This window comes from Meriones unguiculatus, chromosome 12, assembly GCF_030254825.1.
Source record: "Meriones unguiculatus strain TT.TT164.6M chromosome 12, Bangor_MerUng_6.1, whole genome shotgun sequence".
Lineage (NCBI taxonomy): Eukaryota > Metazoa > Chordata > Mammalia > Rodentia > Muridae > Meriones > Meriones unguiculatus.
In genome coordinates this window covers 87,219,621-87,238,624 of record NC_083360.1, presented here as the reverse complement: position 1 = coordinate 87,238,624, position 19,004 = coordinate 87,219,621, and the positions used below count along the sequence as shown (strand labels likewise).

The 19,004-nt window shown below is 44.0% G+C and overlaps 1 protein-coding gene across 4 annotated transcripts in view; it reads right to left on the bottom strand.

Annotated features, from left to right (window-relative positions):
- Eps15 (epidermal growth factor receptor pathway substrate 15) overlaps nt 1-13,190 on the bottom strand; it is a 100,534-nt gene extending 87,344 nt beyond the window's left edge. For all 4 annotated transcript variants that reach the window (XM_060366109.1, XM_060366110.1, XM_021660807.2 and 1 more), the window contains exon 1: nt 12,999-13,190. In XM_060366109.1, the coding sequence (XP_060222092.1) occupies nt 12,999-13,031 (33 nt within the window). In that variant the 5' untranslated portion in view covers nt 13,032-13,190. The remainder of the gene's footprint in view (nt 1-12,998) is intronic.
- Nucleotides 13,191-19,004: the final 5,814 nt, after the last annotated feature.

Below are 19,004 nucleotides of genomic sequence, written 5' to 3'. Positions count from 1 at the left end.
CAGTAAGACCTCTCTTTAAAAAAAAAAAAAGCAGCTGAAGGCAGGAGGATCAGAGAATCAGGAGTTCAAGGTCATCCTCAGCTATAAAGCAAGTTCAAGATCAGCCTGGGCTACATGAGGCTTTGTCTCTAAAGAAGAAAATAAAGTAACTAATGTCCCCATTTGGGATACTGAGGCAGGAAGATCATGATTTTGACGTTTTTATTCCCAATCTCAAACAACTCTCCAATTTTATTTTTTTAGACCACCTCGAAACAATATAAAGTTTGTGAAGTTTTTATTATAGGGATTTTTGGGGGAAAGGCCTACAAGAAAAGAAGTCTTGACTGTCTTAGTCCCTGAACACTACTACCAAGATTCATGTGTTAAGGAAAAAATTAGTCATGAAAAGCAGTGGGGATATAAAAGAGAAAACTTGCCAAGCAGACAGACAAACCAGGCCATTTCCAGCAAGTATGGCTCAAAGCAGAGTCAACAGAACCAGTTTTAAACTGTTCTAAAGTAGCAGATGGTCCAGAATCCACCCACAAGGCCATGTGTAAAGTATGCCAAAGAAGGGAAAAAGAACAGAATGTAGAGGACAGATAAGAACAAAAACAACATGGAGTACAGAGAAGATCCTCACCCTCACATTTAATACCAATTTCCAATGATAATTAACCTTTAACCAACTGTAAATGCCCTTTGTAACCTAAATTAATATCCTGATTTTACATCCTCTAGGCAGACTGGACATGGTGGTGCCTACACTCACGGTCAAGCCGTCAAGTCAGGCCTGGCCCCTAATAGCTGAAAAGCTGCGCACACGTCAACCTTTGTGCTACTTCTCTGTGCCCCAGTTTTCTTTCATGAGTAAGTAGTCAGGATTGGTGACACACAGCTGTAATCCCAGTACCTTCAAGTCAGACCCAGGAGGGTTGGCATTCAAGGTCATTCTCAGCTGCAAGGCAGGCAGGCAGGCACAGACTCACTCTGTAAGCTCTGTTCCTCTAGAGCAGTGACTCTCAACCTCCTCTAACACAGCTGATGCTGTTGTGACGCCGACCATAACATTATTCCATTGCTGCTTCAGAACTGTACTTTTGCTGCTGTTATGAATCGTAATGTAAATGTCAGATAGGCGACCTCCACCATGGGGTTGTGACCACACACTAAGAAGCACTGCGGGGACCCTGATAATACATTTACGTTACATCCTTCATTCATCAGTTCATGAAGTGCACACAACACGCCTGGACGACCTCCACAGTTTATTTTACTACACAAATAAACAACTGAGCTAGAGGATAAGCAGTGTGCCCGAGATCACAGAGCTGTCCACAAGCAGAGTAGAGGTAGTGTTAGAAATACTCTATATCATTCTGCCTCTGCTTCTGAGTGTAATGGCACACACCTTCGATCTCAGCACTTAGGAGGCAGGGTGGGCAGATCTCTGTGAGTTCAAGGCTGCCCAGTCTACTCAGGTGCGGTCTCAAAAGAACAAAAATATCTACATTTGGGGCAAGAGAGATAGCTCAGCAGTTAAGAGCACTTGTTGCTCTTATAGGGGACCCAGATTCAGTTGCCAACAAACACACACAGTGGTTCACAACCATCTACAACTTCAGTTCTAGGGATCTGATGCTCTCACCTGACCTCCATGGGCACAGGATACAGATACATAGTGCACATACGTGCATGCAGGCACAAAAACTCTCAGACACATAAAATAACTGTTCTTTAAATACAGCTGGGGCTGGAGATAAAGTTCAATGGTACAATACTTACCTAGCACACATAAGACTTTGGAGTCAATATCCAGCAATGAAAGGGAAAAAAATCGATATCTGGTAAAAGCCCTGAGAAAAAAGGCTGTAATTTTTTTTTCCTTCCTGGTTTTTCAAGACAGGGTTTCTCCTTGTATCCCTGGCTGTCCTGGAACTCTCTTTCTCTGTAGACTAGGCTGGCCTTGAACTCACAGAAATCCACCTGTCTCTGCCTCCCAAGTACTGGGATCAAAGGCGTGTACCACCACTGCCTGGTAAAAGGCTCTAAATTTCAAACACACAGAACTTAAACAGTTTTTTAATAATAATAAAATAAAAATAATACCTTCAACCTTACCCGTAAATTAAAGAAATGACAAACTGAAATGGTGAGATCTAATTTTTATGTCAAACTGACACTGATCAAAAAGTCTAATACAGATATACTATATTGACAAAGCTATGGAAGAAACAGCATTCTCAAACAGTGTTACCAATATAGAGCATAAATATACCCTTTGAGTGGCTGGAGAGATGGCTCAATGTTAAGAGCACTTGTTGCATTAGACCTAAGTTCAATTCCCAGCACCCACACAGCCGCTCACAACTGTTCCTAACTCCAGTTCCAGGGGCTCTGATGCCCTCTTCTGACCTCCACAGAAACTAGACATATTATATATAATATATATAATAAATCTAAAATACTTGCAGCCATTTGACCTAATAATTACAACAAGCAAAACCTAAAGCCATGTAGCTCCAGACACAAGAACATGTAGGCGGTGCTGCGGTGCCGACAACAGAGCACTAAACAGCAGAAATGCCTGTCATTGGCTTGGCCACGCTCAGTGAACTGAGAATATTCACACACAGCACTACCCTGGAATGTTTTAAAAATTGACAGCATCGGGGCTGGAGAGATGGCTCAGAGGTTAGAAGCACTGACTGTTCTTCCAGAGGTCCTGAGTTCAATTCCCAGCAACCACATGGTGGCTCACAACCATCTGTAAATGAGATCTGGTGCAGGTATAGATGCAGGCAGAAGAATGTATACATAATGAATGATTAAATAAATATATTTAAAAAAAATTGACAGCATCAATAGGCACTAACACAGAACTTCCTATCTCAGATGAACTAAAATTAATACAGTTGTAAAAGAACAGCTTGTCAAAATAGTTTTAAAAAATACAGTGAAAGAGAGAAAGATCATTATAAAGAACAGACAAGGGAAAAAAACAGCAAAAATAGCTGCCTCTGGGAAAAGGACTAAGGGCCGGAGCAGGCAGTAAAGTAGTCTTGACTGTATTTTTTCAGAATCTAGTCATGTTCCCTTTCATTTCTGCTGAGAAAGCTTACATCCCACAGTACAACCCTCCACGTCCTCCAATTTGATGGAATGACAACAACAACCTGGTTCGCTGGTTACTATAAAGATCAAATAACAAACATGAAATATCATAAGTTACAAATTACTCTCAGTTCTCCAAAATAATATTATCATCATTCCTCTGGTCAGTTTCTCTAAACACAAAGATTAGACTATTTAAAATTAAATCCACCAGATGTAAGAGTATATACGCCTAGTATGTGCAAGGCCCTGACTAGATTCTTAGAAACACAAACACTACTGAGAAACAAAATTAGCTCAGTTTACCTAACAAGGTTTAAAGGAATGTAAAGGGCGTGGGTGTGGGTCAGGACTGGCGCCCTTGTCCAGCATGCACAAGGTCCTGGGCTGAACCTACAGCATTTAAAAAGAAACTTAATTTTGTATTAAGGGTAGCAGGAATGTGACTCAGTTGTCGGTGAGTCCATTATGGTACAAAACAGCTGTGGTAGCACAAGGCCCCGCAACTGAGAGGTGGAGGCAGGAGGATCAGACATTCAAGGTAATCCTGAGTTATAGAACAAGTTCTAGGCCAACATGGGATAAATAAGGCTCTGCAGGAGGATGAGGAGAGACAGAAAAGAAATCTAAGTGTGGGTGTAATCTTAAAATACAGTTTTACATTGTTATTGATGTCAGTTTCAGTAAATTTTCAGAAGCAGCATATAAAAGTGCTAGATCAGTTGCTAAGAGAAGGAGTACAGGCTCACTATTAAAAGTGAGGTAATTAAAAGCTATAATTAATAAAATTAAAAATTCTTAAGTGGTGGGCTGGCTTTCCCCAGGGTCAGAAGATTGTTCAAGGTTCCTGAATAAACTGTATTGAAAAAAAAAAAATTCTTAAGTGTTTTCTCTTCCAGTCTTTTTCCTGTATATGTTTAACTGAGATCCTTTCTGAATTCAATTTTCCACTTATGCATTCAAATTATAAAATTATTCAGACTACTTAAAGCCCCTAAAAATTATTTTAATTTCAGCACTCAGGGAAGCAGGGGCAGGCAGATTGCTGTGAGTTCGAGGCCAGACTGGTCTACAAAGCTAGACCAAGACAGCCAAGGCTACACAGAGAGACAGTGTCTCAAGATACAAAACACAGACTATGTCAGCACAGGTGCTACTGGCACAAATGTGGAAGTCAGAGCACATTTGCAGAAGTCGGTTCTCTCCTTCCATCACGTGGGCCCTGGAAACCAAACTCAAGATTATCAGGCTTGGCAGCACACGCCTTTACTACACTCAACCTCCCCAGGGGTTCCTAAAGATAATGTGTAGTGAGAATTCAAATGCTTTAAAATGAAATTCTATCATATGGGTTTCTCTAATATTTCCTTTTCTTTTATTAATTTGTACCAATTCTCAAAAAATTAGGATCTCTGGGGGGCTACTTTTCTGCTTTTGTTTCTAGAGTTACAATTTTATTAAACACAAAACTCAAAGAAGTTTTTATATCTCTTTGGAATGCAAGTAAAATGCCCTAATGCACATTTAAAATGAGGCAACTAGGGACAATATATGAGCCTGTTACTAACATTAGCTTGTAAACAACTGAAAATAAAGGAATGAACTCTTAATTATTCCTGGGAGACTACTGAACAACCCAACTGTTCCTAATTAATTTTAACTAAAGCAATCCTTCCCAAGTGCTGAACATTCCAAACCAATTTTTTTCATTCCAAACCATTTTAAGAATGAGTAGATGCCTCTCAAGTAAGCAGAGATTTCCTGAGTATATTAGTTATACTTAATATAAATAGTTTAATAGGCAAAAAGAAAAACATCATTAGTGTGCCTTTCCAATAATAGAAACTTAAATCTGTCATGTTAAGTAAAATCTCCCTTTCCTGATTGTGAAAACAGGTTGTATTTTTCAAACACTGCCCTGAATTTATTATCATAATTGTTAAATTGAAGCAATAAATTGATGTTTACTAGCACATGTAGTGATTCTTGCCAGTATAACATTGTTTTTTTTTAATGAAATTAAAAATAAACATCAAAATGACACATATCAATACATAGAAGACCTAATACAGGAACTCCAAGACCACCAGGGAGTACAAAGAGAAACTAAATCAATCAATCAATCATGGGAGACTAACTCTAAATAAATAAATCCCAGAAACTGAAGTTATGAGAGACTTTCCCCTCCGATTTCTAAAATTTCTATAACAAAAATCTATCATTTTTAAAATTAAAAACTACCAAACTACATGTCCCATCACTCTAAATGCTGAAGCAGGAAGACTGCAAATTCAAGCCCGTCTAGAAAACACACAGAAATCCTGTCTTTAATAAACAAAGCATTTCTATACTACTTAATGCATTGGGGCTGTGGGGTTTGATTTGGAATTTTGTTGTTTGTGGTTTGAGTTTTGGTTTAAGGCAGGGGTTTTCACATAACCCAGACTCACTGTGAACTTTCTATACAAACCAAGAATGACCCTGAATCTTGATCATCCTTCCACCACCACACTCAGGACTTCGAGTTACAGATGGACCCCACACTCTCAGTCTTTGTTTTGTTTCTTTTCTTTCTTTTTTAAAGATGGGGTCTCACTATGCTTCTAAGACTGGCCTGGAATTCACTCTGTAGCCAAGGCTACAGGGCTCCAGTCTCAGCCTGCAAGAGTACTTATTGTTTTTAGGTCATACCATAGCTTCTTGGTTTGTTTGTGTGTTTTTAAAGTCACAAATTACAAGTCCTTCGAGGTTAAAATGCTTGTTGCAAGCCTGAGGGCCTGAATTTGCTCCCTAGAGCCACACAGTAGGTTCCCAAAATTAGTAGCAATTCCCCAAAATTGAGATATACAAGCATCAAGCTTGAACACACAGGAAAAAAAAAATTTTAAGTTATTATAAAAAATAAATCCTGGCTGGGCATGGAAACACACACCTCTAGTACCCAAGAGACAGGAGGAGGTCATCGAAGTTTGGAGGCCATCCTGTTCTACATAGTAAGCTCAGGGCCAGCCAGTACTTCACAGTGAGAACCTGTCAAACAGGTTTGTCTGACACACACACACAAACTGGACCATGCATTTAGATCAGCCGTAGAACACTGGACCCAATATGCACACACAAATCCCTACACACCCCTAAAACAAAACTAAACAAAACCTTTAAATACTAAAATAAGAAAACTTCAATTCAAGCTGAAGCGCTAAGTATTTAAGATATCCACCATACCGTATGCTGATAAAACGGAAAGCTCATAATGAAGTATACTAATACACCAACAACTTGTCAAGGTGCCAACAAAAGCACTGAAGATCTGGGGACCAAAGCTTCCTTCCTCAAGAGACTTACTACCAGGCTGGGCATCTTTACTCTCAACCCCCGGGAGGCAGAAACAGACAGATCTCCGTGAGTCTGAGGCCAGCCCAGTACACAAAGCAAGTTTAGACCAGCAAGAGCTATGTCGTGAGATCCTGTCTCAGAAGAGAGGAAGGACACTTACTACCCCACTAAAACAACAAGCATATATGAAAACAAAGTCTTAATAAGACATGCATCTGACATGTTATGAATTAGTACACAAGAAAGGACAATGAAACAGCTTTCTTTCAGTTTCGTGCATCTTAGTACAATATTAGATCTCAGTCAGGAACTGTGCAGTGCGCCTGTTACTTCAGCATCTGGGAGGCTGAGGCAATGAAGATGGAGAACACAAGACCAATCATGGTACAGAGGTCCAGTGAGTGGCAAACTAACAACACCCACACCCACTCACCCACAACAAACACTTAGATCTGGCATTTCCTGCCTTACACGTATTGCCTCTCCCATTTGTAAAATGAATTAACTGAAGTACTACTTCTGTCAAACAGTAAAAAACACAAGGAGCTAGTTATGAGTAGAGATACAAAAAAAGAAATGGGCAGTTGATTTTTTTTTTTTTTTTTTTTGAGACAGCATCTCTTGTGTATCCTTGGCTAGTCTATCCTGAAACTGTGTAGACCAGGCTGGCCCCAAACTCAAGAGTTCTGCCTGCCTCTGCCTCCAGGGTGCTGGGATTAAAGACAGACAAAAGTTTAAAAAGTAGTGCTGGCTAGTTTAATGTCAACCTGACACAAGCTACAGTCACCTGGGCAGGGGGACCTAAAATGAGAACGCCTCCATAAGACTGGACTGCAGTCAAGCTTGTAAGGGGGGCTGGTCCACTCCGGGTGGGGTCACTCTTGGTCCGGTGGTCCTGGGTTCTCAGAGAGCAGGCAGAGCGAGCCAGTGAGCAGCACTCCTCCACAGCCTCTGCAGCTCCTGCCTCCAGGGTCCTGCCCTGTCTGAGTTCCTGTCCTGGCTTCCTTCACGATGTGGAAGCGTAGGTCAAAGAAATACCTTCCTTTAAGTCGCTTTAAGTCATGTGTTTCATCACAGCAATAGTAAACGTAAGACAGAATTACTAGGCTAGCCGTGGCACACACCTTTATTCCCAACATTTGGGAGGCTGAAGCAGACTGACTTCTGCTGAGCCCAGGCAGGCCAAGGCTGCACAGTGAAAATTAATGAGGAAGCAGCCAGTGGTTGCCTAGCATTTGCAAGGCTCTGGGTTTGATGCAAAGTCCTCACAAACAAAAAGAAAAAAAAAAGTGCTCAAAAACAAAAAAGAAAAAAATATTACTTGTCTTTTCTATAATCTACCAAAAAAGCAAAAATCCAAGCTTTCTCATTCAAGTTTTTCCCTTTATTTTTCCTAAAAATTTTAAAAATTTCAGCCAGGCAGTGGTGACTCAGGCCTTCCCAGCACTCGGGAGGCAGAGGCAGGGGGAATCTCCAAGTTTGTGGCCAGCCTGGCCAACACAGTGAATTTCAGAAAGGATACAAAGAAAAACCCTCTTTAAAAAAATAAAATTTCATATGTGTACTGAGTTTGTGCCTTTTCCCTCCAGTCCCTCCCCTCACACTTGTGGTCTCTCTTTTATTATGACTGACACACACACACACGAATAAATACGTAAATACAACCTGTTGAGTTCATTTGGTCTGGCACGTGAGTAGGTTTGAGGCGCTGGTATTACATAAGCAGTGAGGGCGCTCGTCCCTGGGAAGCTCTAATTCTCTCTGCACTCAGTAACTGCCTCCAGCTCTGCCCCAGGAGTGGGGCTTGTGGTTCTGTTTTCTTCAGACAGAAGTTCTCTGTAACCTAGGCTGACTTGCAATTTACTTTGTTGCCATTCTGGCCTCAAATTCATTGTATTTAATTTCCGTTTCAGATTCTCACATGCTGGGATTAGCCTACTGTCACATAAGATTCAAATTTTACTTATCAGCAAGAGCTGAAATGAGAAAAAGTAAGGCTGAGCAGCGCTGAGCGCTGAGCAGGGTGAGAAAACCAGCACATCATCGGTTTACAAAACGTCAGAACTGGAAAACATTTAATAACGTCCAAACTCCCCTATTAAAATTGAAGTTCCTCATTTTTGTCTTTAAGCTTATTTTGTTAGTATATTGCAACTGACTAGATTAATTCTTGACTGACAATAAATACTCAATCATATTTGCTGGATAATATTTTTTAAGATTCATTTATTTTTTATTTTAGGTGTTTTGCCTGCAAGTGTATCTGCACCTGGGGACGACAGGGATGGGGTTGGAGCCCCTGGAACTGGATTTGCAGATGACTGTTGGCTACCAAACAGGTGTTGGGAATTGAACCAGGTTCTCCCAGAAGAACAGTCAATGCTTTTAACAACTGTGGATCAATTTTTAAGGTGAAGAAAGCAGAGACCTAGGAATTTTACTCAATTCCGTACCTACTGGCAAAGCTGAAAATGCACTCATAATCTAGTATGATATCATCTCTAGAAGGTATAAGTTAATTTCCATCTTTAGATAAAGAGAGGACTGTTTGGCAGGCATTCAAAAAGGAAGGGAGCATAAACTGAAACATTTTTCACATTCTTCTCCAATTTGTTATTTTTGTTTAAGTGATAAAGGCCAAAAAGCCAACCTTAATGTAGTGTGTTACATCTAATTTTTTGTTTTGTTTTGATTTGGTTTTTCAAGACAGAGTTTCTCTGTGTAGCCTTGGCTGTCCTAGACTTTGTAAATCTGGCTGGCCTTGGACTCACAGCAATCTGCCTGCCTCTGCCTCCCTGAGGGCTAAGATCATAGGCATGTACCACCATGCCTGATAGTTACATCTAATAATTAAAAACTATGTGCAGAAGCCAGACACAGCAGTGCATGCCTTTAATCCCAGCACCTGGGAGTCTGAGGTAAGCTGATTTCTGTTGAGTCCAGACCAGTGTGGTCGATATAGGGAATTCCAAGACAGCTAGGGCTAGGGACCCTATCTCAAAAGCAAACAAAAATTCATTCTCAAGTGCACACACACATACTCACTGAATGAGTGAATGAATGAACAAATGACAAATAAATACGCTATATTAATCATTACTAGAGGCAGAAACTAGCATCTGGTTAATCTCACAGGTGTCTGTCTCATTATTTGTGATAGCGGGTTAAATAACAGCGCTGTGATAATCTCTGAGATACTAATAAATAACAGATAGCCCAACACCTTTCTAAATTTACTACAACAAATGTCAAAGAGCCCTTAACAGTTCTGGCATAGGCACAAGAGATAGCGATCACTTTCTTCCAAATAAACAAAGGGAAAGAAATTAACTTTAAGTCCTTTGCTGGAACCAGAGGCATACATCCATACGGCAGCTTCTTGGGAGACTGAGGCAGAAAGATCACTTAAATCTAAGAACCTGGCCAGAATGGGCAACACAGCCATTCACTTCCTACCCTCCACATGTGTCTGTCTGAAGATTCTCACTTCACCTATCTCTAACTGTATCAGAAGACTAGGAAAGAGAAACTGAAGGCAACATAAATCCATCAACAATGAATGTGAAGCCAGGCTACACCACTATCTGACTGTTCAAGCACTTAAAAGTGCTTTTAAACAAAAACTGAGGAAATGGCTCAGGAGATAAAAACGCTATGTAGGCACAAGGAGCGGAATTCAAATCCCCAGCACCCACATAAAAACCCAGCATGGCTGTAACCCTAGCCTTGGAGAGCAGAGACAGGCAGTTCTCAAGAGCACACTGCCTAGCTAGCCAGCAGAACAGAAACGGCCACTCCCACTCCCTGACACCTGTCTCAAATCTGTAAGGCACAAAACGACACAGGAAGACACCTGACATCCTCCTCTGTCTCTTCATGCACTCCAACAGGCATATGGACCTGCACACTCACATGCCTGCACCACACACACACACACACACACTTAAGTTTAAGGGCAGTCTCACTGCATGGCCCTGGCTTAGCTAGTACATGCTATGAGCTCACACTAGTCTTAAACTATTGGCGTTCCACCTGCTCCACACTCACAAATGCTAGGATTACAGGTATGTGCCACAAGGCCCAATTAATTTAGCAAGAAAGAAAGAAAGAAAAGAAAGAAAGAAAGAAAGAAAGAAAGAAAGAAAGAAAGAAAGAAAGAAAGAAAGAAAGAAAGAAAGAAAGAAAGAAGAGAAGAAAAGAAAAATTAACTATATCAGTGATAGGCATAACTATGAATTTGAGGCCTGACTGGTCTACAGAGTTCCAGGCAGCCAAAACTACACAGTGTGATGGTCTCAGACAGTCTCAAAATGCATGCATGTGCACACACACAGATGTTAAAAATCAGGGTCTGGAGAGGGCTCAGCTCAAGTGAACAGCACCTGTGGCTCTTGCAGGGGACCTAGGTTCATTTCCCAGTACCCACAAGGTGGTTTAGAACTCTAGTTCCAAGAAATTTGACACTCTCTTCTGGCCTATGTGGGCATCAGCCATACATGTGGTATGCACACAGGCAAAACAGTCATACAATTAAAATCTAAGAACCACAATTTACTAGGTTTTGAAGAAAGAAAACACATTAGTAAATATTTAAAAACTGGTTTTTTTTTTCCTCTGCCTTTACAATATATCTCACTGCATATCTTGGTATTTTAGTATCAAAATAAACACTGGCTTATTTGAATTCTCAATTTAAGTTCAAACATGAGATACTAAAGGATAATTCCCCTTTTTGATTCAGCATTTACTCTGGATATGTTAGCACCTAAATATATAACCACAAGAACATATGTAAATTATGGACGTGACTACAAAACTGAGAGCCTGAAGCGAATTTCCACAGATGAATGATAGTAACCATTCAGTACAATCCAAGGAGGCACACAACCAAGAAGCAATTCTACAGAAGTCTTCAAGGGAACAAAATCTTTAAGTGGGAGGAAAACTTGCCAGAATTAGCCAACAGAGTCAGAATACAAGAGCCTGCCAACAGAGATCAAGTTTAAGGCTGGTCACCAACTAGACTCAGAAAGTCAACACCCAAAAGTCAATGTTTCCATTTCTCAAATTTGAGTTACAGAAGGACCCTTCCAAACAGACTCATGACCAAGACTAGACCAGTTAAAGGCCCCATCTTAAAAGTTCCTCCCTGTTATCTGCCAGTCAGACCACAATGACCAACAAGAAATAAATATGGAAGGTGTAAAGTTTATGAGACTATTCCTGCAGGCTGAAGCTTTTACCTGAGGGTGTGTGTGTATATACATATAATACATACATACACACACACACACACACACGGTATATATAAAATCAACTTTCGCTGGAGATATGGCTCAATTGATAGAGAAACTGCCTAGCCCCCATGAAGCCCTGGGTTTGATCCCTGGCAATAAATAAAATTAGTATACAGGTACAGTCCACAATCCTAGCACTTGGGAGATGGAGGCAGAAAGATCAAAAGTTCAAGGTCATTCTTGACCTACATAGTGAGTTCAAGACCAACCTGCTTTACACAATAAATAAGTATAAAAACTTCATCCTGGTTCCTGGGGAAAATACTCTCTATCCCAGAGTGCTAGGAAAGAAACACCTCAAGACCTCTTTATCATACACAACACAGAGAGAATCTACTGCCCCAGCACGTGCCCTAACTTAGCGAAAAGCCTTAAGTACAGGCAAACCTAGGCCAAGGAGACAAGATGGCAGGGGAGCTGTCTGAGCGTGGGCTGTGAGGCTGAGGTGGGCTCAGGCCGGGGAGTACACGGCCACCAGCTCCGGGGAGGGCACACTTCTGGGCTGTGGTGGAGGAAGGGCCTGGCAGGTGTGCGGCACCTCATCCTAGTGGATGCGGTGGCGTGACCTCGCTCGGTTTTACGGAAACGGAGAACTCGGGCTCCGCGGAGCGAGTGATGTTTAGACGTTCCTGTGCAACTCGGGGACGGGACTCTGAAGGAAGAGAAAACTAAAGGGAAAAAAATTAAAGAGGCGAGGCCTCGAGAACAGCCTTCAGCGGAGATCCTCCCGGGGCACCTGCCGAAGGCTGGCGCCGTTCCCCGCCAGCACGGGGACCGAGCCGAGGGGAGGCTGCCCAGGAGGGGCCAGCGCGAGCAGGACCGGCGCCCGGGCGCGGTGCGACCGAGGGCTGGCCGAGGAGGTGCGGGGAACTCCGCGGCCGTCGAGCCCCGCGAAGCTGAGCGAGGCGGCGGGGACCTCGGAAGCCGAGCCCCGCTCCTCCCGCGGCCGCCCCGGAGCTCACCTGGCCGCCGCCGGGCCCGCGGGACGGACTTCCCGGGCGGGCGGGCGCGGACCGCACCGGGAGGAGGGCGGCGGCGGGGCGGGAGCCGCGCGGGGCGGAGCCGAGCTGCGGGCGAGCCGGGGCGGGGGCGCGGCGGCGGCGGCCGCGGCCACGGCTCCGGGCTCCGGAGGCGCCCGCCCTCCTCACACGCGCTCCCGCCGAGCGGCCCGAGGGCAGCCGCCGCCGCGCCGGCGCCCCGCGAGCGCAGTGGGGGAGGGCCGGGGCTCCGCCGCGGGCCGGGCCGGGCCGAGCGGCGGGCGGCGTTTACCTGTGTCAGGGAGAGCTGGGCTGCCGCAGCCATGGTGTTTCCATCATGCACGGGAGGGGAAGGAAGGACGGGCGGACGGGGGCCCGGGGCGGGAAGGAGGCGGAGGGACAGGCCGTAGGCGAGGCCGGCGGCCGGGCGTCTCCCCGAACTTCGACAACTTCCCTCCTCACGCCGCCCCGCCCCTCCGGCACGGCCCCGCCCCCGGGCACGGCCCCGCCCCCTCCGCCCCGCCCCTCCGGTCCCACAGGCCGCGGCGGAGCGCAAAGCCCGGCGCGGGGGTGGGAGCCGAGGAGCCGGGCCCTGACCCCGGCCGCCCTGGAAAACCCGGTACGGATGATGCGCCGAGCCGGACGGGCGGCGGAGGCGGAGGCGGTGGCGCTTTCTGGGCTGAGGTTTCTGAAAAGTGCAGGAAAATAGAGCCCCGTCCAGGTGGGTTGTGAGAACTAAAAGGGTAATGGTGCTAAAAAGTAATGATAGTGATAATACTATTAAATATACCGATTTATATGTGATTCTCTGTGCACTAAGTGCTTTCTTTTTTAGTTGGTTGGTTTTTTTGAAACAGGTTGTCTCTTTGTAGTCTTGCCTGTCCTGGCGCTCACATTTAGACCAGGCTGGCCTCGAACTCACAGAGATCCACCTGCCTCTGTCTCCAGAGTTCTGGGATTAAAGGCACGTGCCACCAATCCAGGTCTAAAAATTTGTTTTTTAACTGCATGAATAGGAGATTTGAAACAGAAGTTTTATTCAAACGAGGAAGAAGAAACCCAGCGGGGCGTGGCAGCACATACCTTTCATCTCTGTGTGTTCCAGGACAGCCTGGTCTACATAGTGAGTTCCAGGACAGCTAAGGATACATAGTGAGACCCTAACAAAAACGAACAAACAACCTCTCTTACCTGAGGTTAAACAGAATACTAGAAAGCCGGATTACAGTTTAACTCACAAATCTTTCCACCTGCTATAAGGCCTTTCCTTCTAAAGCCAAAAGCTTGGGAGCAAGAGGGGACTAACCTTCCTTGCCTGCCCCCTGACCCACCTAGATTGTTCAGTTACTGATGGGTAGTCCAGCGACTACAGTATGTGCACAGAGCTCTGGGTCCCCTCTCCAAACCAATGTACACTCTTTGGTTAACCTTCTCTCCACAGGAGGAAGTCAGCAACCCCCTAATGATTTGTTTACATAATCTTCCCCTCCCCCAGACCAAGGGCTCCTAATGACGAGAAGTTCTTTATATATTTATATGTATTTTAACATCCCAACATGCTAGCATGTGCTAATAAAGGCCTTTGTCCTGCCTATATTAAACACAGCACGCCTTCCTCTTTCTCATGCTGCCCCCTTAGTTAGAATAACCAACCCACGAATTTGAAATTTCCATCTGCAGAGGCTCAGTGTCTTAGGGGTCTGTTGCTGTGAGGAAACACCATGACCAAAAGCAACCTGGGGAGGAAAGGGTTTATTTCACTCACAGTCCACATCACTGGACATCATCAAAAGCGGGAGGGCAGGAACTCAAGGAGGTCAGGAACCTGGAGGTGGAGCCGATGCGGAGGCCATGGCGGATGCTGCTTACTGTCCTGTTCAGCTCGCTTCCTCAGAGAACCGGGACCACCTGCCCCAGGATGACCCTTCTCCGCTCAATCACTGATTAAGAAACTGTCTTCTGATGAGAGCTTAGGGAGGCGTTTTCTCAACTGAGGGTCCGTCGTTTCTGGTAAACCTAACTTGTGTTAGCTGACGCAGAACCAGCCAGGTTTATACGCAGCCTGCTTCAGGGACTACTTTGCAGGGGTCATAGATTCTCTCCTTCTACCCGAAGGTCTCAGGGATAGAGCTCAGGCTGGTAGTCTTGGTAGCCACTGCCCTTATCTGCTAAGCTTCCTTCAAAGCCCACATTCTCTACCGCATTTTAAGAGTTACTTGAGGGCCTTCCCACATCCCATTGGCCTGTAAAGTCCTTCAAGAAGACTGAATCACTACTGCATCTTCCTCAGACACAGAAGTACCCAGCCTCCCTTATGGATTCTCCCAGATTGTTCTTCCTTTCTCAGCCATGCTGGTTTCCAGGAAAAAACCCAGCTGCGGGAGCCACAGTTCTATCATGCCCACAACTGTTACCATTATAATAGGATTCCTCAATACACGCAGACAGCTGGAAAGACCCAAGATCTAGTTAGCTCCACTTTGGCTTTCAGACTTTTTTCATCACAGGCAAGGACCAGAGAGGCCTCAAGAACTCCTAAATCTGCCCAGACTCCTCTGACTTGCTCCAGCCTCAAAGAGCAAGTTATACAGGTCTGATGAGCAACCACTCAGCCGGGGTGTCTCCTCTGACCTCTTTTCGCTATTATTCCTTTTAACTCAAGGGAAGAGAGGAGTTGGCATCTTCTACTTCACATTACTAAGTTTCAACTTCACACACACACACACACACACACACACACACACACTACAGCATGTTTAGGAAATGAAAGGGACCATCACTATGGGTTCCCTTTAAGTAAAAAAATGAAACCTCATATTTATATAGTACTGCTTTAACAGTTTATGTCTTTGTTTGCAAAATCTAGCACAACTCCTAATGGCTAACAGTTTCCTTATTAAAGTTTGTTGAACTGAACTAAACATATAAACTCAGCTCTACTTAGCTGTGTCTTCAGTTCATCATTTCACAGATAAGGACATTGAGAGGCCGGGGAGATGGCTCAGTTGGTAAAGAACAAGCCTACTGGCACATAAGCATTTTGGGTCTTCATTTAAGAAAAAAAAAATGGTCTCAGCATACAGCTAAGTTAGGGTACTTAACTAGGATGCACGTGGTCCTGGATTTAAGCAAAAAGCGAAAAGGGAGAAAAGGAAGGTGGAGAGGATAGGAGGAAGAAAGAGAAGAAGAGCAGAGAAAGGAGGAGTACCTAGGAAAAAAGACTGCCTTAAATTCATTATGTAGGAATCGCTCCCATCCCCTTCAGGAGCACCAATAATTTATAGTGCCTTCTCCACCCCTGACTTCTGGTTTCAGTTAATAGCATGTAGCTGGAGATGGAGCAGGTCTATGGGGATAGCACTGATGGGCCAAACTCCCAAAGCCTACAACTTCTGAGACTGGATTTCTTTTTTTTTAATGACATACAAATGACAATTTGCAAATGTGTGTCCCAGATCTCATCAAAGCACTGGGTCACATCCCAAATCTATTTTAGGAAGACAAAATATAGCTAATGGGAGAGATATTATAATCTAATTCACTCTAACAGGAATGAGCTGCATAGGGCAGACGAGAAAGACTTCTTTTTTAGGGCAGCTTTGTGTCCCTCGGGCTCTAAAAGCTTCAGATTCCCGGCGTTTACTTCTGCTATAATGACCATCCTGCACAGACAGTAGGAAAATTAGATATCATGAATAAATGGACTTCGGAAGAGGCTGGCCTGGTCGCTGTGTATGTTCATAACTGATATTTATGCAACAGCATTGTCCAAGATCAGCTCTTAGCTCCCTACTTTTCTGTCAGCTGTGTAATTACCAGGTGGGCTTGTAGCTGTATTAGTTACCAGAAGTGGGAGGGGCTGTCTCACACCCTGACACATGTATCCCTGTCATTAACAGGGATTAATATTATATCTTATTTCCCAAGATATAAACTTGTGTCTGATGACTATAATCTGGGTCCTAAGAGACAAAACTTGTTTTTATGACCTGATAAGGATGGTTTGAGGAATTTGTTCAGTCTCATAATTCATAGGTCTTCTGATTCAACCCTGACTTTTAAAGAAGAGTGTATTGTTAGCATCCTGGAGAAATAGGCCTCCAGACGACTTCAGAAACTGGACTTCTGAGCATAAAAAGCTGACAGCGAAGCATGGGTTTGTGATAAACCTAAACTTGGTATGTGCCTGAAGAGACCTCACATCACAGACAGCTTTGTTACCAGTTGTCTTCCTATGTTATTCTAACTTTCCCATTTCTGAACCTATCCTCAAAGGAAACCTTTACTGCTTCTGTTTCTCTGTTTTCCAGCTTTTGAAAGCAGTTGTCACATCAGCTTTTTAGGAACACTACAGTTGTTCGTGTGATGTCGGCATCTGTAAAGCTGAGCAATGCAGAAGGGTTGAAACCATGAGTGGAGGCTGTGAGGAACTCTCTGAATGTACAAAGAGCCAGTCTGTGCGCTCGACTCTCTAGGAAAGGCCTTCCACATAAATGGGGCTATGCTTTAAGACAAAGTTGTCCTGCGGCTGTAATGGTGGTGTAGAGCTCATGCTTTCGAGATGCTGGCTCCATAAATATATCTCATCATTGTTCAGATTTACCCAGGGCAAAAAGAATGTGTGAGACTATATAATAATAGCAACCATGCTACTCAAATAACTGTCCCTGTAACAGGGTCTGAGCCATGAGAAGGACAAAGTGTGGAAGAGTTTCAAATGCCTTAAATGCCATAGACATCTGGGTATCATAAGGCAATTCAAAATTGTCATTACCAATACATCACCAAAGGGATGTCCTGGGAACAGCTGAATTTAGAGTGTGGAAAACCCAACCAGGTCCACTCTTGGCTCTATAACTTCTTATTTTTATAACTTTAGACAAGTCACTGAATGATAACAAGCCATGGTTGCCTCCTCTGTGACCTGATGCTTATGGTTACGGGTGAAAAGCCTGTGTTTAGCAGAGAGCAGACCCTGTCTGTGTTGGCATCGGCCCCTTTTCTTTTCTACTGGAGAACAGAAAAGGTCTGAGTAAGCTCAACTAAGAAACAAAATCATTTTTAAGGTTTTTCAGTGGTTTTCCAAGGACTACTTAATGATTTTTTTCATAAAAAATGTTTTCATCCATTTGTAGTATTTATTGAATACTCTAGAGGAAGGGAGATTATTCAGTTGTTGTTCCCAAAGTGACATTGGCTCTTAGTGAGAAGGCAATTGCAGCTCTATGCTTGCCCTATTTCCTTCCTTTCATTTCCCTCTCTTATGTAAGGTCCTAGAAACCACAATAAATCAAAAAGAATACCTTGGGAAGGAAAACACTTGCACTCACGGCTGCGGGTCCTTTCATCTACAGACTTCAAAGCTCTTTCTCCATAAGTAATTACTAACCCTGCCCAACATGTGTGAACACTGAGACACCATCAAATGAGCAGGCTCATCTTCCATCACAAGGCAGGCCAGAGCACAGGCTACAAACAGAACAGAGCTGTCCGGCTCTGTGCTCTCAAGTAGGACACAGGAGAATCAGCAAACGCCTAAAGTGTTGAGGGCAAAAGTCTGAAGGGCTGGGGGTGTAGCTCAGTGTGTAGAGTGCTCGCACAGCATGCATGAAAGCTCCGGGCTGGATCACAAGAACCACATAAACTGGGCAGAGCAGTGTATACCCATAATCCCAGCAACTGGGAGGTAGAGCTCGGAGGATCAGAAGTTCAAGCTCATCCTCAGGGACTGAGTTCAAAGTTGGCCTAGAATACAGGTGACCCTGTCTAAGAAAGAAAAGAAAGAAAGAAAGAAAGAAAGGAGGGAGGGAGGGAGGGAGGGAGGGAGGGAGGGAGGGAGGGAGAGAGGGAGGGAGGGAAAGAAAGGGAGGGAGGAAGGGAGGGAGGCTGGGTTTGAGAGTTTGAGGCATTCTGATTCAGTCAGCTCAGCCCCTTACTGTAAGTCTATAACCTTAATCAAATCACAAATGATAATATTCTTCTGGTTATTGGGGGTGGACTCAGTAAGGCGATTTCTGTGAAAGAGCTGAGCTCAGTGTCAGGTGCTTTGCAAATGATGATAATGCTGGTTCGTGTAGCTGGGAAAAATGAAGGCATCCTTCTTAAATACACATAATGAAAATAGACGACTCTTTCAGCCGAAGTTTTTAGAGCCATAATCACAGTGTGTCTTTGCTTAAGACCGAGACTGTATATTGAATATGCCACATTATAACAGATAGAGGGGGCTTTGTTCCAGGCCCTGGGTTTGGTTCTCCCTGGAACTCTATGCTTTCTCTCACAGCCTAAGCCCAGCCTA